Here is a 24,793-nt window from a genome sequence, read left to right as displayed (position 1 = left end):
TAATGTGTTTTTTAATAGAAATACTTGAAATCCCTATGCTCTTAACTTAGAAGAAAATGCTATTTTTAATTTTAAATAGTTATTTCTATATTTACCCGTTTATCTATCTGTATTATATATATATATATATTCATAAATAGATGTATATTTTAGAAAAAATATTTAGATATCTATATAGAAATTTATTTTTTCGGAATAAAAATAAAAATAAATTCTAGTGAAGAACATAGGAATTTCAAGTATTCCTAATACACTTTCAGCTTTAGCGCAGTTGATCTAGCGCAGCATCAGGTTAGCATGCTAGCGATAAATAGAAATGGCGTTCTTCAGCGTGCGCCATAGAAATCTATGAAGAGGATTAAGTGTCATGAGCCTGATGTTAGCGTGCTTGAGCCTTTCGCTCATGTGCTAACTTTCTACATTCACCTTGTAATATGCCCACCATGCTAACTTTTTACTTTGAACGTGTTAAGTGCTCGAGTGAAAAAAAAATGATGATGTCATTTGTAATCTGGCCCTGAATGTGTGAAACTGGGGCAGTGAATTGCAAACATTTATCGCTTACTCAGCGAGGAGACCCCCACCCTTAAACAGAATTTCCTCTGAAACTTTTCTTAAATTTATGTGACAGAATACACATTAGTATATGCTGCTATTATAGATTTTGCAATTCATGGTCACAAATATGCTGAACCGTATTTTTAACCAATGTTTCTCACAAAACTTAAGTAAAACAAATAAATCTGTTGAGAGGTCGTGGTCGAAGTGCCAAGATAAAGGGTGTGAAAAAGTATATTTTATAAACTATTTATGATTGATCTATTTATCTATCTATATGACTGATATGACTAAGCAATCTGCAATAATGTTTATTGCTGTGATCATTTGTTTAAACACACAGTATTATTTTGTTGTTGTTGTTGTTAATATGGCAGCTGGTATATGAGAATTGCATTTTATTTTGTTTCATTAATAGAAATGGATGAAATTCAAAAGAGATTTCGAAAATTTTAAAACTGCATGTGTTCCATGGGAAATGAAGATAAAGGAAATTGAAAGTAAGTGGAAACTGCTAAACAATATTAATTCTCTCTATTAAAACCACCTCCATGTTTACGAAGGACTATACATACAACTCTGCACAGATCAGAAAATAAAGAATTATTTATATCACTATGTTGTTACATAGCATTCCATATATATATATATATATATATATATATATATATATATATATATAATTATACACAGTATATATATATATATATATATATATATATATACTGTATATATATATATAGATAGCTAGATAGATAGATAGATAGATATAGATAAATATAGATGTCCCCGCAATACCAAACAATCAATTTACCAAAAGTAAATACTTATGCTAAAGTGATGATAACAACAATTTAATGTACATCAAATGGGAACACATCTAAAAGACAATAGGTTATCCCTCACTCCCTGCCACTTAGGAGGGATCTGTTTTTTCCAGTTTCTAGCTATAATTAATTTAGTCAAGATCAGTATATAGATTAGTAGGACCTGCTTGTGTTTTGGTAAGGCTGCAATATCTAGATGCAGGAGAGCTGTACCCACCTGTTCGAGAGGGGGTAGGTCCAAATCGGTACACAATTTCATGGGTTTTGCCCAAAAGGGTCTCAGTCATGGACATGTCCACCAAATGTGAAGGGAAGTCCCCAATTCATCACAGTTTCTCCAGCACAGTGGAGAATGAGAGGGGTAATTTTTCTGCAATTTTGTGCGTACTAGGTACCACCTGGTTAGTAAATTATAGTGGAGTTCGTACATCGTGATGCAATGTAAAGAGTTTTTAGTTGCCTTTATCGCCTGGACCCACTGTTTGGGGTTTTACTCCCGCCTCCATTCCACTTCCCAAGCTAGCACATGTGTGTTTAGAAATCCATCTGGATTCCTAGATAGTTGTACCTCTAAGATTCTCTCCAAGAAAGCCCCAGGCCTTCATCAAGGATCTCAGTCTAACTAAATCTAAAAAATGCTTGGAAGGGATCTCACGTTGGGCACATAAGTCTGTAAGATTGAGCAATTTACCATCAGAATAGAAATCTGAGGCCAATCATACGGCTAGATTTAGAGTTTTGTCGGTAACGACCCGCGTAGCTAACGCTGGCTTTTTTCTGGCCGCACCTTTAAAATAACTCTGGTATTGAGAGTCCACAGAATGTCTGCGTTAGGCTCCAAAAAAGGAGCGTAGAGCATATTTAACGCAACTGCAACTCTCGATACCAGAGTTGCTTACGGACGCGGCCAGCCTCAAAAACGTGCTCGTGCACGATTCCCCCATAGGAAACAATGGGGCTGTTTGAGCTGAAAAAAAACCTAACACCTGCAAAAAAGCCGCGTTCAGCTCCTAACGCAGCCCCATTGTTTGCTATGGGGAAACACTTCCTACGTCTGCACCTAACACTCTAACATGTACCCCGAGTCTAAACACCCCTAACCTTACACTTATTAACCCCTAATCTGCCGCCCCCGCTATTGCTGACCCCTGCATATTATTATTAACCCCTAATCTGCCGCTCCGTAAACCGCCGCTACTTACATTATCCCTATGTACCCCTAATCTGCTGCCCCTAACACCGCCGACCCCTATATTATATTTATTAACCCCTAATCTGCCCCCCACAATGTTGCCTCCACCTGCCTACACTTATTAACCCCTAATCTGCCGACCGGACCGCACCGCTATTATAATAAAGTTATTAACCCCTAATCCGCCTCACTAACCCTATAATAAATAGTATTAACCCCTAATCTGCCCTCCCTAACATCGCCGACACCTAACTTCAAACATTAACCCCTAATCTGCCGACTTGAGCTCACCGCTATTCTAATAAATGTATTAACCCCTAAAGCTAAGTCTAACCCTAACACTAACACCCCCCTAACTTAAATATAATTTAAATCTAACGAAATTAATTAACTCTTATTAAATAACTTATTCCTATTTAAAGCTAAATACTTACCTGTAAAATAAATCCTAATATAGCTACAATATAAATTATAATTATATTATAGCTATTTTAGGATTTATATTTATTTTACAGGTAACTTTGTATTTATTTTAACCAGGTACAATAGCTATTAAATAGTTAAGAACTATTTAATAGTTACCTAGTTAAAATAAGTACAAAATTACCTGTAAAATAAATCCTAACCTAAGTTACAATTAAACCTAACACTATACTATCATTAAATTAATTAAATAAAATACCTACAATTACCTACAATTAAACCTAACACTACACTATCAATACATTAATTAAATACAATACCTACAAATAACTACAATGAAATAAACTAACTAAAGTACAAAAAATAAAAAAGAACTAAGTTACAAAAAATAAAAAAATATTTACAAACATTAGAAATATATTACAACAATTTTAAACTAATTACACCTACTCTAAGCCCCCTAATAAAATAACAAAGCCCCCCAAAATAAAAAAATGCCCTACCCTATTCTAAATTACTAAAGTTCAAAGCTCTTTTACCTTACCAGCCCTGAACAGGGCCCTTTGCGGGGCATGCCCCAAGAAGTTCAGCTCTTTTGCCTGTAAAACAAAACATACAATACCCCCCCACCAACATTACAACCCACCACCCACATACCCCTAATATAACCCAAACCCTCCTTAAATAAACCTAACATTAAGCCCCTGAAGATCTTCCTACCTTGAGTTGTCTTCACCCAGCCGAGCCAAATTCTTCATCCAAGCGGAGCAAGAAAAGGTCCTCCATCCGGTAGAAGTCTTCATCCAAGCGGGGCAGAAGAGGTCTTCCATCCGATTGAAGTCTTCATCCAAGCGGGATCTTCTATCGTCATCCATCCGGAGCGGAGCGGCAGCATCCTGAAGACCTCCGACGCGGAACATCCATCCTGGCCGACGACTGAACGACGAATGACGGTTGGATCAGCCAATCGGATTGAACTTGATTCTGATTGGCTGATGGAATCCTATCAGCCAATCGGAATTCGAGGGACGCCATCTTGGATGACGTCATTTAAAGGAACCGTCATTCGTCGTTCTGTCGTCGACCAGGATGGATGTTCCGCGTCGGAGGTCTTCAGGATGCTGCCGCTCCGCTCCGGATGGATGACGATAGAAGATCCCGCTTGGATGAAGACTTCAATCGGATGGAAGACCTCTTCTGCCCCGCTTGGATGAAGACTTCTACCGGATGGAGGACCTCTTCTTGCTCCGCTTGGATGAAGAATTTGGCTCGGCTGGGTGAAGACGACTCAAGGTAGGGAGATCTTCAGGGGCTTAGTGTTAGGTTTATTTAAGGTGGGTTTGGGTTAGATTAGGGGTATGTGGGTGGTGGGTTGTAATGTTGGGGGGGGTATTGTATGTTTTTTTTTACAGGCAAAAGAGCTGAACTTCTTGGGGTATGCACCGCAAAGGGCCCTGTTCAGGGCTGGTAAGGTAAAAGAGCTTTGAACTTTAGTTTTTTAGAATAGGGTAGGGCATTTTTTTTTTTGGGGGGGGCTTTGTTATTTTATTAGGGGGCTTAGAGTAGGTGTAATTAGTTTAAAATTGTTGTAATATATTTCTAATGTTTGTAAATATTTTTTTATTTTTTGTAACTTAGTTCTTTTTTATTTTTTGTACTTTAGTTAGTTTATTTCATTGTAGTTATTTGTAGGTATTGTATTTAATTAATGTATTGATAGTGTATTGTTAGGTTTAATTGTAGGTAATTGTAGGTATTTTATTTAATTCATTTAATGATAGCATAGTGTTAGGTTTAATTGTAACTTAGGTTAGGATTTATTTTACAGGTAATTTTGTACTTATTTTAACTAGGTAACTATTAAATAGTTCTTAACTATTTAATAGCTATTGTACCTGGTTAAAATAAATACAAAGTTACCTGTAAAATAAATATTAATCCTAAAATAGCTACAATGTAATTATAATTTATATTGTAGCTATATTAGGATTTATTTTACAGGTAAGTATTTAGCTTTAAATAGGAATAAGTTATTTAATAAGAGTTAATTTATTTCGTTAGAATAAAATTATATTTAACTTAGGGGGGTGTTAGGGTTAGGGTTAGAATTAGCTTTAGGGGTTAAAAAATGTATTAGAATAGCGGTGAGCTCCGGTCAGCAGATTAGGGGTTAATTATTGTAGGTAGCTGGCTGCGACGTTGAGGGGGGCAGGTTAGGGGTTAATAAATATAATATAGGGGTCGGCGGTGTTAGGGGCAGCAGATTAGGGGTACATAAGGATAACGTAGGTGGCGGCGCTTTGCGGTCGGCAGATTAGGGGTTAATAAGTGTAGGTAGGTAGCGGCGATGTTGTGGGGGGCAGATTAGGGGTTAATAAATATAATATAGGGGTCGGCGGTGTTAGGGGCAGCAGATTAGGGGTACATAGCTATAATGTAGGTGGCGGCTCTTTGCGGTCGGCAGATTTGGGGTTAATTATTGTAGGTAGCTGGCTGCGACGTTGTGGGGGGCAGGTTAGGGGTTAATAAATATAATATAGGGGTCGGCGGTGTTAGGGGCAGCAGATTAGGGGTACATAAGTATAACGTAGGTGGCGGTCGGCAGATTTGGGGTTAAAAAAATTTAATCGAGTGGCGGCGATGTGGGGGGACCTCGGTTTAGGGGTACATAGGTAGTTTATGGGTGTTAGTGTACTTTAGGGCACAGTAGTTAAGAGCTTTATGAACCGGCGTTAGCCCAGAAAGCTCTTAACTCCTGACTTTTTTCAGCGGCTGGAGTTTTGTCGTTAGATTTCTAACGCTCACTTCAGACACGACTCTAAATACCGGAGTTAGAAAGATCCCATTGAAAAGATAGGATACGCAATTGACGTAAGGGGATCTGCGATATGGAAAAGTCGCGGCAGAAAAGTGAGTGTTAGACCCTTTTTTTTAATGACTCTAAATACCGGCGGTAGCCTAAAACCAGCGTTAGGAGCCTCTAACGCTGGTTTTCACGGCTACCGCCAAACTCCAAATCTAGGCCTTAGAGAGGTATGTTTCCAGCTCAAATTGTGGGTATTTGGCAGACCCTGTAAAATCCCTAGGATAGAGTGATTTGGGGAAGGGTGGGGAGCAATGGAGGGGCTGTGTCTAAGTTTAAACCACTGAATCTGGCATTCCCTAATCAAGGGGTTGGAGATTGTTGGTCTGTCGGAGCAGTGTGGAGGTATCCAAAGGAGGTCGTCCAATTCTACATACGCTGGAAGGGAAGCCTGTTCCAATTCACGCCATCTAGATGGTGGGAGGTTACCTCCCCAAGCTGACCATGGGATATCATGGCTGCATCATGGTAAAGCTTTATGTTTATGAGACCTATACCTCCCTTATCTAATGGGGCCTGAAGGATATGCACTGCAACTCTAGGTCTTTTCCGTTCCAGATATATGTATTAAACACAGTCTGGAATTTACTTATAATGGATGTCGGGACTGAAATGGGCAGACATTGAAACAAATATATCAGCTTGGGGAGTACCATCATTTTGATTGCTGCTACTTTACCCATCCATGAAACCTCATTGTATGCCTTGGATCTGAAGAGGCAATTTATGCGTTTTAGTAAGGAATAGTAGTTGTCAGACGTTGTGGTAGCTTTGTCATGCAAAAGGAATACCCCTAGGTGCTTAATACCTCTTGTTGACCACTTAAAGGGGAAACATTTCTTGAATCTATCCTGTTCTCTTTGAGATATACCTATAGTGTACACCTCAGTCTTGCCAATGTTAATTTTACAGTGAGAGAGGGTACCAAAGTCTTTCAGTAGTGTTACTATATGTGGCAGGGATGACGTGGGGTCCCTTACAAATACCGTCAGGTCATCCACGAAAAGGGCTAGTTTCTGATCAGTGTCATGAAGGATTAGGACTTGTATGTCTCATTTTTCTGGACGGCTGCAGCTAATGGTTCAATGCTTAAGGCAAATATGATTGGGGGCAGGGGGCATCACTGCCGGGTTCCGTTAGTTATTGGAAATATGGGAGAACAGAATCCTACTCCTCTAACTCAAGCTGTTGGAGATACGTATAGGGCTTTAATAGTGGTGCGGACAGATGGGGGGAGGCCAAATGCTTCCAAGGTCTGGAACATATACTCCCATCTAGCCCTATCAAATGCCTTCTCGTCATCTAGGGAGAGTGAGAGGAAATGGATATTCATGTCTACAGCTTCCGTAAAGATATTTAGGAGTCTACGGGAATTATCAGGATCCTGGCGACCTAAGACAAATCCCACTTGATCTAAATGTAGCACTGTCGGTATATGTGTGGTGAGTCTATTCGCAAGGAGCTTAGCGTATAGTTTCACATCAACATTTATGAGTGAAATAGGTCTATAGCTTTCACATCTTGTTAAGTCTTTCCCTTCCTTGGGAATAGTAAGTATGCTAGCTTCCAAAAAATCACTCATAAATTCACCTTACCTACAAACCTCATCGAAAAGAGGAAGCATAACGGGTATTAGATCTGGAGCAAAAGGCTTGTAAAAACTTGGAGGGAAACCATCAGGACCAGGAGCTTTATGGGTCTTGAGGGATTCTATCGCCATTTTGAGTTCTTTGGCTGGAAAGGGTTTTTCTAGCTAAGATACAGATTGTTGGAGAGCTGTCGTAAGTCCAGGTCTGTTAGGAACTGTTGAATAGTGTAAGGGTCAGCCAAGGGAGGTTCGCCAGCATCTTTTAGGTTGTATAAAGTCCTATAGTATGTTGCAAATGTCTCTCCAATTTCTCTAAGGGAGTATACTAGACCTGAACTAGCTTTAATCGCTGGTATATGGCATTGCTGTGTCTTGTGTCTAAGTTTTGCAGCCAAAAGTCTGTCAGCTCTTTTACCTTTATGATAGTAAAGTTGTTTTAGCTTGCGTAGGTTAGACTGTACCCTAAGTCCCTCCCTCCTATTTATTTCTTCTCTTATCGTGCGTACGTGAAGAGCTGTCTGGTTAGAAGGGTTATTTTTATTGGAGATTTCTAGTAATCTAAGGTCAGTTTACAATTTGGCCAAGGGACAAGAGAGAGATTGTCTCATACGTGCCTTCTTTGAGATAAAAAAGCTCCTCATATAGGCTTTAAAAGATGCCCAGACCATGGCTAGTGACATATCTCCCTTATCATTGATTCAGAAGAATTCCTAAATCATGTTTGAAATCTCAGGGATGTCTTCTGGTGTTAGGCATTGATCAGGAAGTCTCCATGTAGGGTGACTACTATGGAGTTGTAACTGAGAGAATTTTACATTTACCAAATCGTGGTCAGACCACAGGCAAGTGGATATATTAGGGGATTGAAAGGAATCTAGGGACCAGGAATCACAAAGTATAAAGTCAATGTGGGAGTATGAGTTATGGGTCTTAGAGTAGCAGGAGAAATCTCTCTCGGTAGGAGAGAGACACCTCCAGACATCAGATAGATTGTACTGGTAAATTAGTTTGCAGAAGGTGCTGGCTTGAGAGGAAACATTACTATCAGCTGGGTGACCTACAGGGGTCTTTTTTATCGAGATTGGGGTCCCAAACCATGTTTAGATCACCTCCCATTATCAAATGTCCTCTTCTTATATTTTCCACCCTAACCAACAAAGAGCGTAGAAAAGGGATCTGCTTGGAGTTGGGAGCTTAAATGGAGACACAAGTACAAAGCATGTCATTAAGCCTGCATATGAGAATAAGAAATCTTCCTTCTGGGTCTTTTTCTGTATATTCAATCTCACAAGAAACTTCTATGTTTACTAATATTGCTACCACCCTCTTTTTTATGAGTGGGGGGCTGACATGCAAACTGGGAAGTAGGCAGAATTTTGTAGGAATGTAGAGTCTGTCTCTTGCAAGAAGGTAATGTGAATTTTGTGGTGTTTCAAAAAGTGGAGAAGAAGGCTACACTTAGATGGTGAGTTTAGGGCTTGAGTATTTAGGGTAGCAATTTTGAGTGGAGGCATTGTGAGAATGTATTTGTCACTGGGAATTCATCTTTCTATAGAAGGAAGGTGAGAGAGGGAGTCCAATTTGGAAAAGTAGAGAAAAGGGGGCGGGGACTGGGGTGATGGGTGAGATTAAGAATTGTCACCAGTTGGTTAGTTCTACTATGTGTACTGTAAAGTAATAAAGTTATGAGATAACTCATGTTAATCTAGGAAAGAACATAAAAGTGGCACTTTGTTACCCTTAATATGAGTGGCCTCTGGCACATAGGACCAGGGGACACAACTAAATGTGTGGGGGGGAAGATAAGTATACGGGGTCTAAACCCCATCAGTCAAGTATTACAATAGGTTAATTAAAAGAAAAAGTAATGATCAAACGTCTTGTGTGGAAGTAAAGCGCACCTGGAGATAGCGGGATAGCTTAAAGGGACACTCAATCAAAATTAAGCTTTCATTATTCAGATAGAGCATGCCATTTTAAACAACTTTCCAATTTACTTCCATTAACAAAATCTGCACAGTCTTTTTATATTTACACTTTTTGAGTCACCAGCTCCTACTGAGCATGTGCAAGAATAAGCGTGTATGCATTTGTGAATGGCTGATTTCTGTCACATGGTACGTGTATGCATTTGTAATTGGCTGATGGCTGTCACATGGTACAGGGGGAGTGGAAATAGACATAACTTTTAAAATTGTCAGATAAAAAATCTACTACTAATTTGAAGTTCAGACTAAGTGCTATTGCATTGTCTTGTTATCTTGCATTTGTTGATTATGCAAATCTACTGTGTTGACTGGTCCTTTAATTAAATTTGTATTACAGAGGGGAAGGGTTAATCTACGGGTTTTTCATGTCACAAATAAGAAGTATGTAACTGGGAGTATGGCTAAAAGAAACCTTGAGTTCGAGAGGTGTAAGTAACCAAAGTTCCCAACGTGAGAACTAAAAATACATTTCAAACATAGTACAAAGTAATGCAGATAACTGGTGAATATAGACTAACACATGGTTAATATGCAAAGTACAGTTGGTGCAATAAAATGCTACATATTTAATTACCAATTGGACCAATACCCCTTACTGGAGTCCTATGTGGAAAAACTAGGACGGGATGGTGAGTTAAACCTTGCTAGTATAAGGACACCAGCAGGTCTCTAAGGACCAAGGGGTTAAGGAAATTAGGGGTCCGTGGATTGAAACATGGCAGCAGAGGTAGGTGTTATAGTAGATTAGTAACTTTCAGGCTGAAGCATAAGTAATAAACAGTCACAGTACATCATCTTGTCCCTGGTATCCAACCAGGGCAGGATGGAAGTTTAACTAGAGGCATTCAAACACACAATTAGCCCCAGCTTCAACTTTGACTTCAACTGGTAATTTAGACAAGGCAGAATTTAGTCGATGGCGCCTTGGGAACTATTGTGAGCTGTGGACCACTAGAAACAATAAAAAATTTCTTTTTAAACAATTACACAATGTTTAGAAACAACCATTAGGTAGTCTCACGTGTCTTCTGTGAATCTACTCCACCTTTGACCGTTTCACATTCATCTGAGAGTTCCTCCATAACTGTACTTTTAAACATATTTTTGATATGTTTTGTAAGACTTTTTTTGTAACAGTTAACCAGAGCTCTGAAGTCATGGTAATAATTTTAGTGTAAATTGCAATTGCACTCATGCGTTCACATTTACTTTCAACTTGTGTTATCTGCGGAATTTAACTTGGTTGCAAATGGCCTTGAAACCCAATTATTGCTTGTGCGCAAACGATAGTGATCTAGCACAAAGTTGCTTTATCAGTACGGACAATAACAAAAATTCCAGGCACTTGTTTCTTTCTCTTTTCATTTTAAGCAGTTTTTCATGCAGGGAACTCAAAGATGCTAGCTAACATAAAGCTTGGCTGTTACTCCAACTTTCCAAAATTTGGAATTGGCCCTAACACACACAGATATTACAATTTTAGAATTTTATACCAAAATATCCATATACATAATATTCTTTTAACTATCATTTCTGCAAACATCTCCATAAGTAAAATATAAATAAAGAGGACATCCTTGTTGATTTGCACTGGGCAATTTAATTCTCTGAGATCTAAACCCTTTTTTTTAAAAAACAAACAAACAAACAAAAAAACTCTTGCATATGATTTAATATAAAATTACAACATTTTGTTATTCTATTTATATGTCTAATATGTATGAGTTGTCTTTTTCTTTGATTTATAAATATACTTTTTTTCTTTTTCAAGGTCACTTTGGATCATCTGTTGCATCATATTTTATATTTCTTAGGTGGCTCTACGGAGTAAATTTAGTGCTTCTCAGCTTGGTGTGTGGACTCATTATCATTCCAGAGGTAACGCATCAATTTTCAGAATGGAATCACAATGCCATACCCCAACAGTTTTACCTTTTTATAGTATAATGTTAACATGCAGACATGGGAGTCTGGTGTTGGGACAAATGCCCTTCCATAGAATTTTGTTCTTAAATTTAGGCATAAGTGTCTATTTGAGTCACTCTATACAACAATCAATTATAATTTTACACTGTTTTTATTGCATTGAAGAAAACAAATCAATTTGGCTGGTGATTCAATTTTACATGCTATGGCGTAAATTACTTTTTTTTTTTTAAATGGGTATTAGAATAGGAATAATTGTTATTATTTTGGATAATTTGTTTGTTATTTTTTGTAATGGGTTTTTTTTTCGTTTTGGGCTGGGTTTTTCTTTTTTAGAATAGACATTTTTATTTTTAATGGGCAGCAAAAGTGATGAATGCCATTTTAAGGGAAATGGGTAAATTAGGTTTTACTTTATTTTTATTTTGTGGGTTTGGAGGGTGGGGGTTTGTATACAGTTTGTTTTTCTTTTGTAGAAAAAGTACTGATATCTTTAGGACAATACCCTACAAAAGACCCTTTAAAGGGCCCACAAAAGGCTCTTTTAAGGACCCTTGGTAGTTTATTATAGATTAGGGTTTTTTATTCTGTGGTGTTTTTTTGTTGTTGTTTTTTTTCAAAGGGTATTAGAATAGGAATGATTTTTATTGTTTTAGATAATTTCTTTGTTATTTTTTGTAATGGTAGTTTTTTTATTTTTGATAATGTTAGTTTTATTTCACAGGTAAGTTTTTATTTATTCATTTATTTATTTTTTATTTTTTATAGATTAGAACCAAAAAGTTTACCTTCTTTCACAAAAATAGTAAAGAATCAAGATGTTCCCAGTCTAGAACATTGCTGCTCATAAATATTTGTGCGGTGCTTGTAAAGTATTATATAAGTTAGTATAACCAGAGGTCTAAAGATGTCACATCAACCAATCTTAAATGTATATGCACAATCAACATACCTCCATTCTCATTCAAATAGCAAAGAGCACACATTTACATTAGGAGTAACATTTAGAGCATTGCCCATCTTAAGATAACATAAAGAGACACATTAACATTAGGAGTAACAATTAGAGCATTGCCCATCTTAAGATAACATAAAGAGCACACATTTACATTAGGAGTAACATTTAGAGCATTGCCCATCTTAAGATAACATAAAGAGACACATTAACATTAGGAGTAACAATTAGAGCATTGCCCATCTTAAGATAACATAAAGAGCACACATTTACATTAGGAGTAACATTTAGAGCATTGCCCATCTTAAGATAACATAAAGAGCACACATTTACATTAGGAGTAACAATTAGAGCATTGCCCATCTTAAGATAACATAAAGAGACACATTAACATTAGGAGTAACAATTAGAGCATTGCCCATCTTAAGATAACATAAAGAGCACACATTTACATTACGAGTAACAATTAGAGCATTGCCCATCTTAAGATAACATAAAGAGCACACATTAACATTAGGAGTAACAATTAGAGCATTGCCCATCTTAAGATAACATAAAGAGCACACATTTACATTAGGAGTAACAATTAGAGCATTGCCCATCTTAAGATAACATAAAGAGACACATTAACATTAGGAGTAACAATTAGAGTATTGCCCATCTTAAGATAACACAAAGAGCACACATTAACATTAGGATTAATAATTAGAGCATTGCCCATCTTAAGATAACATAAAGAGACACATTAACATTAGGAGTAACAATTAGAGCATTGCCCATCTTAAGATAACATAAAGAGACACATTAACATTAGGAGTAACAATTAGAGCATTGCCCATCTTAAGATAACATAAAGAGACACATTAACATTAGGAGTAACAATTAGAGCATAGCCCATCTTAAGATAACATAAAGAGCACACATTTACATTAGGAGTAACAATTAGAGAATTGCCCATCTTAAGATAACATAAAGAGACACATCTTTGATAACATTAAAATTGTCTAAAATGCAAAAATGAAAATGAAACAAGCATGTATGAAACCTCATTGTCCTGTTAAGTAATAGCTATGTGGTAACTACTGGGCTGGTCTCTCTTGGACCAACTGCACCTTTAATATTATGTCATATGGTAGTTAAAGAGAGGCCACTTTTTGACCACTTGGTGAATTAGTATATTTAGCAACTGATAATACTAAAATGTATGGAAATATCGTATATATATATATATATATATATATATATATATATATATATATATATATATATATATATATATATATATATATATATATATGGTAAATGAATATCTTAGATGAAGAACCGCATTCTAATTTTTGACACAGAGGTGTGCACTTTTACTATAAGCGTAACTATTGGAACCTAGAGGACTCTAGGTAGATTGTACTAAAGCAGACTTATATGAGATATTATTTCAATCATAGTGGTAAGAAATTTCAGACTGTGAAAAAGTATTTGCAGGATTATCTGTAGCACAAAGCTAGCCTAGCCACTCTCATTGAAAACATTTTTTTTCTTTTGTGCTTCAGATAGAGCAGGCAATGTTAAGCAACTTTCCAATTTTACTCCTATTATCACATTTTCTTCATTCTCTTGCTTTCTTTATTTGAAAAAGAAGGCATCTAAGCTATTTTTTGGTTTAGAACCATGGAAAGCACTTATTTATCAGCAAGAACAACTTAGAGTGTTCACCAAAAATGGGCAGGCATCTAAACTTACATTCTTGCATTTCAAATAAAGATACCAAGAGAATGAAGAACATTTGATAATAGGAGTAAATTAGAAAGATGCTTAAAATTGCATGCTCTATCTGAATCACAAAAGAAACATTTTGGGTTCAGTGTCCCTTTAAGGTCCCTAAAATATGTACACATTATCCGTCAGAAATCCATGTCCAGGAACAACTAGTAGATAATATCCATACTGTATCTCTTCGCAGCATACAACTGTAGTTCATATGATATGGCTGTGCTGTAAGGCCCTTTTGTTGCAGTTAAAGTGAAGGTAAACTTTGATGAATGAAAGCCCGTTTTTAAAAATACTATTAAAAACAGGGGCACTTTCATTCATCAAAGTTTACAAAGCAGCCGTTTTGATTAAAAACTTACCTTTTTTTCTTTTCACAGCCAGAGCAGCTTCCCCCACCTGGATTTCCTCTCTTCACACGTCATCAATGACTAATCCAGCTTCCTCCAATAACGGCTTTCCCCCCCAGGGTAGTCATTGCCTGAGGCCATGCTGTAATTGGAGGAAACCGGATTAGTCATTAATAACGTGTGAAGAGATGCTTTCCAGGAGGGGGAAGCTGCTCTGGCTGTGCAAAGAAGAGAGGTAAGTTTTTAATTAAAACGGCTGCTTTGTAAACTTTGATGAATGAAAGTGCCCGTGTTTTTAATAGTATTTTTCAAAAATGGGCTTTCATTCATAAAAGTTCACTTTAATACTCTCCATAGATCCCACTATGGCAGAGTCCAGGTTTATTATGTTTATGTCTGTCAACTATACTATCGCTGTGGCACTCTCTCATAATCGTTATAGTAAACATTTGTTTTCACTTATGCTTGGGTTCAATGATTATGGGGTGCTTCACACACATACTACGTTTCTATTAATCTGAATTTTTTTCATACTCGTTACACTAGGGTAATTCTTAGAGGACCGTATCCAACAGCTGAGGAAGTAATTGTAAGGGTTCCTTTGAGTCTCTCACATCCATTATGGTTTTTCTATACATTGTCATCTGTTTATTAGTTCATTGTTTTTAATGTATGTTAAGTGTGACACGAAATTCTGATATTTCAGCTGTTATGTAACAATAGGAAAGTAACCTTAAGCTAAGCTCTCAGCTACTACAGTTCAATAACACCTAAAGTATAGTCTCATGGAGGCTATTCCCTGATTAACATCTCCCCTTTTATGCCATGTCCTATGTGACAAGGTTGATATTAGCACAAAAAATTCATATTACCTCAAGCAGCCACATAATGTTCTTCTTAATCCCTAACTAAAGTAAGCCTTTAGCACTTAACATCTTACGACATATAGCATTGTCTTGGCTCCCATAATGTCTATCACTACGACCCGCTCCCCCCCCAACTTCACCTACCCCCCTCATACAAAGCGCCTCTTGCCCGCTGATTTACCCTATTCCCCACCCAAACCATATTACTACCCATCCAAACCTGTAGGTGTGTCTGCATCTAATTAATCCTCTGCCTCCCACCCACTAAAGGTGATTCGCTAAATTAATCTACTGAACCCCCTACATGTCACCTGCATTGTTCTAGGCTAGCCAACCCTTGGCATCCACACCATATTACAATCTACAACATTAAGTAGAATTTGGTTTATTGAAAAAAGAGGTTCCAAATTGTGATACCCAGTTTATATGCTTGTGACTTGCTTATAGCTCTCTTGTTAGATAACACGGAATACTACTTGATAAAGTTGCATCTGTTGTTGTCACTTCTCAATGACTGACGTGATGATGTATTTTTGTTATGTAAACTGGTATCTCGTTGTTACATTATTATTATTTTTTTTAACCTCAAAAAAATATATTTTTAAAAAACAAACAAGCTATTTACTAACTAGTCTACCTAGTTAAAATAAATACAATCTTACCTGTGAAATAAAAATAAATAACCTAAGCTAGCTACAATATAACTAATATTTATATTGTAGCTAGCTTAGGTTAGGTTATTTATTTTTATTTCACAGGTAGTTTTAAATAGGTATTATTTAGTTAATAATTGTAACTTTAATTTAGCTCTATTTTAATTATGTTAAAGTTAGGGGGTGTTACATTTAGGGTTAGGGGTTAATAGTTTAATTTAGGTTGTTGTGATGTGGGGGGCTGGTGGTTTAGGGGTTAATAGGTTTATTTAGAGGCAGTAATGTGGGAGGCCAGAGGTTTAGGGGTTAATAACTTTATTTAGTGGCGGTGATGTCAGGGAGTAGTGGAATAGGGGTTAATAGATTTATTATAGTGTGGGCGATGTTGGGGTGTGGGGGAATAGGGGTTAATAACTTTAGTATAGTGGCAGCGATATCGGGAGTGGCAGATTAGGGGTTAATATATTTATTTAGGTGCCGGCGATATTGGGAATGGCAGATTAGGGGTTAATAACATTATGTAGGTGCCAGCGATGTTGGGGTCTGCAGATTAGGGGTGTTTAGACTTGGGGTTTATGTTAGGATGTTAGGTTTAAACTTTACTTACTTTTTCGCCATAGACATCAATTTGGCTGCGTTATGGAGCTTTTCATTCCGTGATCGCAGGTGTTAGGTTTTTTCTAACCCGCTCTCCCCATTGATGTCTATGGGGACAGCGTGCACGAGCACATCAAAACAGCGCTTGTATTTTGTGCGGTATGGAGCTCAACGCAGCCATATCGCACGCACAAGACGGCTGTTTCAAAAAATGTAATGGCTGCGCTATAGAGGGTTAAATAATGCAACTTTTTTGCGTTCGTTAAATTCCCATAGTGCACGTAACTCGTAATCTAAATGAAACAGTTTTATTGAAGACATAGGCCTCGATTTATCAAAAGTTCAACAGAAAAAAATACGATTCAATTCCACGTCGAATATGACACAAGATTGATTTGCCATAGTTAACAAAGCGTCAAGATTGTCAAATGTTGAAATTTGTGACGTAAAATACGATCCCGCAATCTCAATCCGACGCAGATCGATGCTAGTTAACAAAGCGTCAAGATTGTCAAATGTTGAAATTTGTGACGTAAAATACGATCCCGCAATCTCAATCCGACGCAGATCGATGCTTGCGTCATTACAGATGTTTTGAATTCAAATTTGACTCTATTTGACCCTTTTCCCAATTTATCAAACATTTAACAGGTAGGCTCGCGTGTATTCCGACGCAGCGTACCTAGTTTTCAATCCGCCACCCTTGAGGTCGCGGATGCCATAGAACTCAATGGGAGTTTGAAAACACAGAAAGCTTATGTTCGATGCTGCAAGAGAAAGAAGTATATTACATAATAAAAGTAAATTAGAAACTCTATTAAAATAGTATACCCTTTCTAATTTAAACAATAATATTGATTCACATTTGGTGCACTAGTAGATATAGGGATAAAAATGAAAAATACATTACTACTTATGGATTATTGCTACAAATTTGTCTCTCATTACAAAGCAAGGGGACAATATTATTTCTACAAATTTGTTGAAAAGTTTTGCACCAAACTTATCGCACTAATAGGTATAGAGATAAACATGAAATAAATACACAACATAATATAGCTAACTTTTTATTTTTTTGTGAAAAATCTATGTGCAGTATGTTTAAGCCATATAATACAAGTCCCACTCTCCACTTTGCACCAAATTTGACGCAACACTTTTTGCACTAATTATGATGCAAACTCCTAAACAATTACTTGAATTTTTCAACCACTTTTGATTGGAATATGCATAATCACATGATTTATGACATTAGCAATCTGATTCAAATATACATTTTAAACTATCACTAACGAATCAAATTGCTCGATACTTCTGTCATTGATCACTCATCAGAACTTGTAAGTGCCATTTGTTACATTCTGTATAATACTTTGAAAGTATGTATATGTGAAATTAGTATTAAAGATAAATATTGATGCTGACATTAGGACACACAGTGTAATATTTTAGACAAGGATTTTAAAATTCAAATTGATGTTTGATTCAATATAATCTTAAACTGATAGCTCTAAGGGATAGCCCACCTAACATTAAACTGTCATGATTCAGATACAGCAGAAATAAAAATCACCTCTTTACTGTCATGCTATTTTCAGTGTATTTCTTCCTTCTCTTGAATTTCTTTTTCAGTAAGAAATGTCATCTTTTATGCCAGCCCATTTTATAACACCTGTGAAGGAGTGGCTTTTAAAACTAGATTGCAATCAGGAGGGGTTACACAGGTACAGAGAGAAAACTGGCCCAGCTCTTAAAATATCCATTGATTGCAAATAAATACATATGATACTCTAATTACATGTTATATTTGCAAATTATTCCTGCTCAGAATAATAATACATTTACACTATATACATATAGTGGTATAAATAAACAAAGAGTTATGAAAGACAACATTGTTTAGATTATAAAAAGTAATTTAGGGACATATAAATATGTTTGCAAAAGATTTCTGACATAACACACACAAATACATAGAAACATAAATATCTATGAGCTATTATTGTTTGTTCAGGTATAAATATACTTAATGATAATAGATGAAAAATAAAAGATTAGCTTTAGTGAAATGTGCTTGTTCATGGAAAGCTATGAAATGGTATAAATAATATTGGAAAAAACAGAATATCCGCGACATCAATGACTCTAAACTTATCAAAAGTCGGATGCTCATCGCTCTGTACTTGACACGCGTGTTTTTACAGACTTTTTGATAAATAAGGACGTCGTATGCAGATCCGCGGCAGCGATGTTTGGCGAGCATATTGACACCAGGGAATGCACCAAGATTGATGCTTTGATAAATCTAGGCCTTAGAGTGTCGGCTAAAAAAAGTAAGCAAATCTCTGTTTAACGACTTCTCCAAAAGCTTTCTGGAATCAGGTGTTTCAATTAAGCACATCAGATAGGAAGTGTGGGTTGCACAGGTTCCCTGCCCTTTAAATAAATGTACACATTGTGCAAGTTTTGTAAGCAGCTACAGGAAACATTTGGTGGATGTTGTTGCTGGTTAAAGAGGATCTACAAGTCACTAAAGTCAATGGTTCACTTAGATTTTCCAGCCTGCACTGTGAATGATTACTCATTGTCTTTAATAAATATTAAAAAAGTACAACTGTTTGTATGTTATTAGTTTAGTCAGATTAGACTTGTCTATAATCGTGAGTTAGATGAAGATCAGAGTATATTTTAGGAATAATCAATGCAGAAATCCAGGTAATTTCAAAGGTTTCACAAACTTTTTCTTGCAACAGTTTTCCCTTTGACAATGATCCTAACTGCCTACATTGAGACTACTGTCTAAATTATTGTTTTAATCTGCTGTCAGTCTTAAAATACAGATCTTCTGTTACAACTCTAAAGTAAACACTATTGCATATTTATATTCCATTTGCTATATATGTACATAATGTCCTTTAAATTACATATTTTTTTTTATTATTTTAAACAGCTCTTAATGGGACTTCCATATGGAAGCATGCCGAGAAAAACAGTACCAAGAGGTGAACAGGACACTCAAATGGACTATGGCGTGCTCAGTGAGTTTGGGGTAAAACAGGAAATCTTCTTTTCATAGATAGTCAAATTTACTGTAAACTATTTTAAGTCATCTTTGAAGTTTTTATAATATGTATTAAAACCACACTGCTAGATTTAAGGAAATACAATCTAGATTTATGAAAATGTGATGTAAGAAAATGTCTTCATCATGTATTAAGACCATTAACAATAGAATTTAAGAAATATGTACTGTTTATATTGTGGTAATGAAAATAAAATTTCAAAGTTTATTTGTAGATTATGAATCTGGTTGTTATATGTAAATCTATGCAACCATAATGAATAGTTTCGTAATTATCAATTTTAATGGATCGATTAAATTGCGTGTGAGCAGAATAATGTTCATTGAAAGTATTTATGAAGTTTTTTTTTATTTCCCATATCTCATAGGGAGTTTTAAAGTACTCACCTCTTTTTTATGGCTACTATAATAACCAAAGGACAATTGGCCCTCTGCAATATAGACTTCCACTAGCATACTTTCTGGTTGGCTTTGGTGTTTTTGGATACAGTATAATAGTTGTAATAAGAACGTAAGTTTACATTTTACATTTATTTTTATTTATATATGGCTATAATAAGAAAGCAAATATAGAATCACTATGAATGCATTAAACAGTTGGCACTAACAATTGATTCTCATTTCAGCTTTATGTCATACCCCCAGACTTTTTAAATATTGCTATACATGGTATGATAAAATAAATAAGTGATGCATTCAATCAAATCACAACTTAAATCAATAATAAAAATATTGATAAAAATGATGTGTTGTCAACCATGTTTAATCTACAATTGGTTTGTGCTACAATACTGAAGTATATATAGATATATATATACTGTATATATATACACGTGTATATATATATATATATATATATATATATATATATATATGTTGTAGAACAAACAATACACTAAACACTGTACCAAATTGGATATCACTGACAAACAATGCAGCATTCCTATTTTATTGTTCCCCATACTATAGTTAGATTACAAGTGGCATGCTTAAATTAGTGAGTTCACAATACTGCAATAACGCGACTAATCTAACTTGCATGCATATTACAAGTTGAAAATAAACTCGAACTTCTAATGCAATCTAAATTTGCCCTTGGCAGGTTAGCACAACTGAAGACCTTGCATAAAGGGTTAGTGCTAAAATAAAATCTGCACTAAACACAAGAAAAATACATTTTTTTAACGTGTTAAACTCATATATACACTATCCAATAAAAATTATTTTAATTATTATAAATATTAATTAAAAGGGTTAAAAGGTATATGGTCTATCAAAAGGCTTTGAATGGAAAGGCCTATATATGTGTATTTATATACACATACAAGCACATATAAACATGTATACACACACGCACGCACGCAGAATAGATTGACAGCTTCTCAGAGCCTGTCATTGGAAGCCTGTGAGTACTTAGATCTGTGGAGCAACTGGAGGAGACTATGGACACATTGGGTGGTTTTGTCACTGTAACAATGCTGGTGGTACTTGCAATGCTACTTTTTGAAGTGAGGCAGTCACAAAAAATATTCATGTAACACTGGCCTTGACCCAGACAATTGGAACATACTATCTGTTAAAGAATAATTAACCAGCTGATCTAAAAATGTATATTTAATTCTGTGCAAGAAATAGTCCTGATTTGATATATATAACCGAAAACAGCCACTAGCTAGATAACATTTTTCACCATATGGAAACTCTATAAGGGATTTGTACGTACTAATCTTAGGGTGCTATTAAAAAGAATATTCTCGACAGAAGAATAGGGGAATTAAAATATATAATTTTATAGATTAGGCTTTCTGGTTTTAATCAAGACACAATGTGAAAGCAATAGTATCCACTAAACTAGACATCCAGTTTGCTGTTTTCACACTTTCTCTGTAAACAAGATTTATAGGCCCCAGTTGTTGTTTACTACATCAAAAACTAACATTCTTGAGAAACTATGGATAATGACTGAATTTATGTAAATACATTTTCACAGAGGATGTAATTTATTCATGCACATGATATACAGGGAGTGCAGAATTATTAGGCAAGTTGTATTTTTGAGGATTAATTTTATTATTGAACAACAACCATGTTCTCAATGAACCCAAAAAACTCATTAATATCAAAGCTAAATATTTTTGGAAGTAGTTTTTAGTTTGTTTTTAGTTATAGCTATTTTAGGGGGATATCTGTGTGTGCAGGTGACTATTACTGTGCATAATTATTAGGCAACTTAACAAAAAACAAATATATACCCATTTCAATTATTTATTTTTACCAGTGAAACCAATATAACATCTCAACATTCACAAATATACATTTCTGACATTCAAAAACAAAACAAAAACAAATCAGTGACCAATATAGCCACCTTTCTTTGCAAGGACACTCAAAAGCCTGCCATCCATGGATTCTGTCAGTGTTTTGATCTGTTCACCATCAACATTGTGTGCAGCAGCAACCACAGCCTCCCAGACACTGTTCAGAGAGGTGTACTGTTTTCCCTCCTTGTAAATGTCACATTTGATGATGGACCACAGGTTCTCAATGGGGTTCAGATCAGGTGAACAAGGAGGCCATGTCATTAGATTTTCTTCTTTTATACCCTTTCTTGTCAGCCAAGCTGTGGAGTACTTGGACGCGTGTGATGGAGCATTGTCCTGCATGAAAATCATGTTTTTCTTGAAGGATGCAGACTTCTTCCTGTACCACTGCTTGAAGAAGGTGTCTTCCAGAAACTGGCAGTAGGACTGGGAGTTGAGCTTGACTCCATCCTCAACCTGAAAAGGCCCCACAAGCTCATCTTTGATGATACCAGCCCAAACCAGTACTCCACCTCCACCTTGCTGGCGTCTGAGTTGGACTGGAGCTCTCTGCCCTTTACCAATCCAGCCACGGGCCCATCCATCTGGCCCATCAAGACTCACTCTCATTTCATCAGTCCATAAAACCTTAGAAAAATCAGTCTTGAGATATTTCTTGGCCCAGCCTTGACGTTTCAGCTTGTGTGTCTTGTTCAGTGGTGGTCGTCTTTCAGCCTTTCTTACCTTGGCCATGTCTCTGAGTATTGCACACCTTGTGCTTTTGGGCACTCCAGTGATGTTGCAGCTCTGAAATATGGCCAAACTGATGGCAAGTGGCATCTTGGCAGCTTCACGCTTGACTTTTCTCAGTTCATGGGCAGTTATTTTGCGCCTTGGTTTTTCCACACGCTTCTTGCGACCCTGTTGACTATTTTGAATGAAACGCTTGATTGTTCGATGATCACGCTTCAGAAGCTTTGCAATTTTAAGAGTGCTGCATCCCTCTGCAAGATATCTCACTATTTTTGACTTTTCTGAGCCTGTCAAGTCCTTCTTTTGACCCATTTTGCCAAAGGAAAGGAAGTTGCTTAATATTATGCACACCTGATATAGGGTGTTGATGTCATTAGACCACACCCCTTCTCATTACAGAGATGCACATCACCTAATATGCTTAATTGGTAGTAGGCTTTCGAGCCTATACAGCTTGGAGTAAGACAACATGCATAAAGAGGATGATGTGGTCAAAATACTCATTTGCCTAATAATTCTGCACACAGTGTATAAACCTTTCCTAGGTAGATAGTTATTACTTTTACCTGGAAATGGGACTTGGAAACTTATGCAATGCAAAACTTTGAGTTAACAGGACAGTGTAAATAAATTAATGCTCTCCAGCAGCTAAAATGAATAGAAATATAGAAACATAGACTTTTTGAGGCAGATAAGAACCAAAGGCCCAACAAGTCTGCCAAAAATGTCCTAAAAATATAAACGTGTCTAGTTCTTAGGATAGCCTTATGCTTATCCCAGGCATTCTTGAAGTCCCCCGCAGTGTTTGTCATTACCACCACTTGTGGAAGTTTATTCCATGAATCAATCACCCTTTCTGTAAAGAAATGCTTCTGAAAATTACTCCTGAATCTACTACCCATTCAGCTTGAGATCAAGACTCCTTGTTCTTGAATTGTTCTTTTTATGAAAAAATACTTACAGCCTCAGTTTTACTAAGCCATTTAATATACTTAAAAGTTACTGTCATATCACCTCTTTCCTTTCTCTTCTCTAAGCTATGCATATTTAAGTCATTGAGCCTTTCATGGTAAGTTTTATTTTTTAGACCATGTGCCATTTTAATAGCCATCCTTAGAAAAGATTCCAGCTTGTTTATGTCCTTCTTTAGATATGGGGCATATTTATCAAGCTCTGTACAGAGGTTGATGCCTCGTATTTCCGCCTGCCCTGAGGCGGCGGACAGAAATCGACAGAAATCAACCCGATCAAATATGACCAGGTTGATTGACACCCTCTGCTAGCTGCCGATTGGCCGCAAATCTGCAGGGGGTGGTATTGCACCAGCAGTTCACAAGAATATATCGGATCATGTCCGCTCGCACAATCATAAATAGGCCCCATTGTCTTTAGAACTGTATACAATACTCAAGATGAGGCCTAACTAGTGATTTGTGCAATAAGAACCTCACTAATTCTGCTCCAAATACCTCTACCAAGGCAACCACTCTTTTGGCCTTACTTACTGCATTGAAAACACATTAAAGAGGAGAACATTCTAATACATATTTTGGGTCATTAAAATGTAAACTATACAACTATACTAAAACATTCTTTGTGGTACCAATACCTCAATAAGCCATTTTCTTACCAGAATATATAACATTATTTCATTATTGTCTGTCTCATATTGTTTTCACGTAAATTATGTGCTTTAATTTTTAATTATGTGTTTCTTTTTCTTAATACATTTAACCCCTTTGATGAATATTCAGTATGGCAAGAAATGCAAATGAAACAACTGCAGGTGGAGATGATGAAGTGTTTATATTCAGCTGGAAAATGTTTACAAGTTGGGATTATCTTATTGGAAACCCTGAAACAGCAGACAACAAGTTTGCATCTATAACAACTAGCTTTAAGGTAAACACAAATTGATTTTTTATTTTTTTTTACTTTGTATGATTTCTTTTTACAGTGTGTTTAGGAAAAGGAGCTCTGACGTATAACAATTAGATAAAATACTATAACCATTTATTGTGATTTAGTCTGGCAAATGCTCATATTAATTATAATTTGCATTATAATAAGGGGAAAAGCACAGTGGCTGGTTTCTGGCTGGATAT

The 24,793-nt window shown here is 36.2% G+C and overlaps 1 protein-coding gene across 1 annotated transcript in view; it reads left to right on the top strand.

The window, feature by feature from the left end:
* The window catches only part of LOC128647193 (transmembrane channel-like protein 2-A), a 306,013-nt gene that overhangs the window by 41,985 nt on the left and 239,235 nt on the right, over window positions 1-24,793 (top strand). Inside the window, exons 5-9 of the mRNA XM_053699975.1 lie at window positions 977-1,058; window positions 11,211-11,317; window positions 19,504-19,602; window positions 20,004-20,146; window positions 24,443-24,590. Of these exons, the coding sequence (XP_053555950.1) occupies window positions 977-1,058; window positions 11,211-11,317; window positions 19,504-19,602; window positions 20,004-20,146; window positions 24,443-24,590 (579 nt within the window). The remainder of the gene's footprint in view (window positions 1-976; window positions 1,059-11,210; window positions 11,318-19,503; window positions 19,603-20,003; window positions 20,147-24,442; window positions 24,591-24,793) is intronic.

This window comes from Bombina bombina, chromosome 2, assembly GCF_027579735.1.
Source record: "Bombina bombina isolate aBomBom1 chromosome 2, aBomBom1.pri, whole genome shotgun sequence".
NCBI classification, from domain to species: domain Eukaryota; kingdom Metazoa; phylum Chordata; class Amphibia; order Anura; family Bombinatoridae; genus Bombina; species Bombina bombina.
Note: the sequence above shows the minus strand (reverse complement) of the source record. Positions and strands in the feature narration are given on the sequence as shown.